The sequence below is a fragment of the Corvus brachyrhynchos genome, unplaced genomic scaffold (genome assembly GCF_000691975.1).
Source record: "Corvus brachyrhynchos isolate BGI_N302 unplaced genomic scaffold, ASM69197v1 scaffold245, whole genome shotgun sequence".
Classification (NCBI taxonomy): domain Eukaryota; kingdom Metazoa; phylum Chordata; class Aves; order Passeriformes; family Corvidae; genus Corvus; species Corvus brachyrhynchos.
This window is the reverse complement of record NW_008238988.1, coordinates 7068210-7071834: the sequence shown is the minus strand read 5'-3', so window position 1 is coordinate 7071834 and position 3625 is coordinate 7068210. Positions and strand designations below refer to the sequence as shown.

At 53.3% G+C, this 3625-nt stretch overlaps 1 protein-coding gene across 1 annotated transcript in view; it reads right to left on the bottom strand.

Moving 5' to 3' along the window:
- Positions 1–3536, bottom strand: part of KLHL28 (kelch like family member 28) — an 8266-nt gene extending 4730 nt beyond the window's left edge. The window contains exon 1 of the mRNA XM_008637330.2: positions 616–3536. Within this exon, the coding sequence (XP_008635552.1) occupies positions 616–1514 (899 nt within the window). The 5' untranslated portion in view covers positions 1515–3536. The remainder of the gene's footprint in view (positions 1–615) is intronic.
- Positions 3537–3625: the final 89 nt, after the last annotated feature.

Here is a 3625-nt window from a genome sequence, read left to right as displayed (position 1 = left end):
TCCCGGGGCCCAGCCTGAGGCCGTTCCCTCCCCTCCTGTCCCTGTTCCCTGCCAGCAGAGCCCGCCCCCCCCGGCTGCCCCCTCCTGTCAGGGACTTGTGCAGAGCCACAAGGTCCCCCCTGAGCCTCCTTTCTTCTTCACTCTACTGTGATTAAGTCTGTTTTAATTCCAAGGACTTTTGAATTATCAGGAAGCATATTTGTCATATATTGAGTTAATCTTTATGACTTGTTTGAAATAGTAATAAATCGGGGGAAAATTAAGTAAAACAAAAATACCTGGAGGGAAGACCAAGAATTGCACAAACTTTAATTAACCATGTTATTAACTCAATCAGTAGAAGGAAAATTATTTCAGAGCTTTTTGTTTGCACAAACAAACGTCTGGCACAAACAAAACCCCCTCACATTGCAAATTACTCATGAAACAAAAACGCATTTTGAATGTGGGGCTCGTCCTTGCCAATAAAAACCTACTGAAGAGGTTTTATGAGGGACAGCAGCACCTACACCTGGCAGACTCTGGTGGGACTCACAGGTCTCTTCCAAGCTCAGTGACTGGGGGGATCCAAGCCCCCAGTGCCTGCGTCCCACTGCCCCCTGGGCCATTCCTCACCTCTCCAGGCAGGCGAAGAGCCCGGCCTTGCCCCCCACAGCGCAGAGCACCTTGGGCGCGCAGCGGGGCCGCGTCAGCAGCATGGTCTGGTGCGACAGTCTGTGCTCGGGCATGAAGTGGTACTTGAGGGCCTCGTTGAGCAGATGCTTGCAGGTGTGGTCGTCCCGGATCAGGTGGTTGGCCTCGTAGAGCCGCGTGAGGAACTTGACGCTGAGCAGGGGCAGGCGCACGCAGTGCAGCAGCTGCGCCAGGTACTTCTGCCGCTCCTGCACGTCGTACTTGATCCAGGACTCCAGCGCGTAGAACACCGTCTCCTCCGTCACCACGTTCAGGCAGTCATTGGACACGATCTCGTCCAGCTCCGAGTGCGTCAGCTCGAAGAACTCCTCGGTCTGGCACACGTCCTCGAAGTTCTGGCAGATGAACTTGTTGGCCGCCAGGTACAGCTCGTGGCAGCCGTAGGTCTCGGCGAAGCGCGAGATGCCGATGCAGTTGCCGGGGTCCAGCTGGCTCTCCAGGAAGGCGCAGCACTCCTTCACCACCAGCTTGACCTGCAGCAGGTTGGCGGCGGGCAGCAGCGACTCCACGGTGTCCTGCGAGATGAAGACGGTGCCGGTGTAGGCGTACTCCACGATGGCCTGCAGCGCCGCCTCGTCCACGCACTGGAACTCCACCTCGGCGTTCTCCTTCTCCGACAGGTTCCCGGTGAACATGGCCTTGAAGTAGGGGCTGATGCTGGCCAGCACCACCTTGTGCGCGTGGATCTTGGCCTCGCCCACGCGCAGCACGATGTCGCAGAGCTCCTGGTGCTGCCGCAGGAGGTTGAGGCCCTGCAGGAGCTGCTCCGAGTGCAGCGGGGTCAGGTTGGCCAGCAGGAAGGGCGGGGACGACGGGTCCATCTGGGAAACACAGTTTGGGACGTGTCACTTCACATTTATGTTACTGAGACATGCCACACGTAACAGTTAAAAGGTATTTTTCCATTTTGGCTTTTATCTTATTAAGGTTTGTTACTTCCCAGCTCCCCTTTCAACCCTCACAGGCTGCACTTTTTCATGCAACTTAAACCCAGGACTTCAAGTGTTCATTAACAGTCTATGCTAGATTCGACTCTGAATTAAAAAAAACACACAATCATCTTTTCTTTTTTGCTCTGGAGTAAAGTATCTCTGATCTGGTTGTTGGGCTGTTTGTGCAGACACAGGAGCTGGATCGATGATTCCTGTGGATCCCTTCCCATTCAGGATATTCTGTGATTCTACATCAGGGATTCACGAGAACTGAGCAGTGACTGAAATAAAAATAAACAGAAATAACTAAAGAATACCACTGGTTTGAGACAAAGTTTTAAAAGTTCTCAAACTCCTTTTGTTCAGTTCAATTCCTGCCTACTTAGCGCTCCTGGGGAGCGGCCTAGTCCTGCTGTGCCTTTCTCTGGCCAGGCTCTGGCAGGGAGCAGCTTCCCATTCCCATTCCCTGCCTTCCCTCTGCAAACCACCCCCGCAGAGCCAGCAGGGCTGGAGCAGATTCCCGTGCTGTGGATGCACAGAGGAGCACGGGACAAGGGGGAGATCTGATCCTCACCTCCCCTCACCCTGGGGCTGCCACCATGACAGGAAATCCCTGCTGGGACGGTCTCAGCCTCTGGAGAGCTCAGGGCTGCCCAGGTGAGCAGGGCCCAGGAGGACAGGCTGAGCACCCTGGAATTCTCAGCACCTCCCCAGCGCTGCCAGCTGCCCACGCTCCCCTGGAGTGCAGAGGGGAGGATCCTCACTCCTCCACAGCTCCACAAAACTCCTCTTCCCCAAAGTTCCCGCGTGCATCGTGACGCTGGAGCACTCGGATACCTGCTCTAATTTCAGCTCCATGAACGTTCCCAGGGTGCAGCAGCTCTTTATTCAGCCCCCAGCACTGCACTGGTGAGAGGTGGAGGGTAGGAACGTGTCAGGATCCAGGGCCATGAGGAAAGAATCCCATTGTTCTGCAGGGAACACCGCAACCACCCCACTCCTGAGCTGAGCTGCTTTTGATTCGCTAAATGATCTTCAGGATCTCGCTTCTTTTATCTTAATAATAAGTTCATCATTTGTACAGCTCCCTAACTGACACCTTGCTTGCAGGGGAGCCCACTTAAAAGTGCTTAATTTGAAATAATCAAACGGGTTGCCAACGTTTAAATACAGAACACAATAGCAGTGGCAGGGAAGGGAAGGCTCCCAGCTGGGGCTGGAAAACCTCTTACCCATGAAGAGATAAATAAGTTCTCCTATTATCACTCTGTACTGGAAAAAATAACTGAAGGAAGCTAATTTAAGCACATCTGCAAAAGGCAAGATCATAGACAACATTATTCTCCCTGTCACAAATGTGCAGCACAAATTATACACGGAAAAATTAAAAATTTAAAATGATAAAAAAGCTGTCCAGTAACAAAACCCCTTCATTCCCCTTTTGTGTTTGTGTTCAGAAACACAACAAACACGCGGAAATTAGGAAACACAGGAAGGAAAGCACCACATGAAAAAAGGAATGGTCACAGCTCAGCTGCAAAACCTGCCCAAACACCTAAAAATAACTATATTTAAGTTATTTGGCAGCAATAAAGCTTGATGCACCACCCTGGTAGAACCTCTCACACTCCCTGCACAGCCAGGCTCGCCCATACCATGGATTCGCTGTTATTTATTTGAATGTCCAGCAAGCGATCAGCAGCTGGAACGTGAAGCAGCCCTGCAACTGCATCCCAGCCCAGCGGTCTGTGCTCACGGCACACATCAAACGGACACCTCCGGGGGATCAGATCCTTTCAGCCTTTCAACCTCACCTCGAGCAGCAGCAGGTACTGTAAGTTAAGAGGTTAAGCAGCAGAGGAAGCACCTGAGCGGAGGCATTTGGGCGCGCAGAGCAGCAGCGTGAGCCGGGAGCGCAGCGGCTCCGGCGCGGGGCAGCAGCAGCGGGGAGGGCTGCGGGCGCTCCCCGGCCCCGAGCGCGAACCGGAGCTGGGACGCGC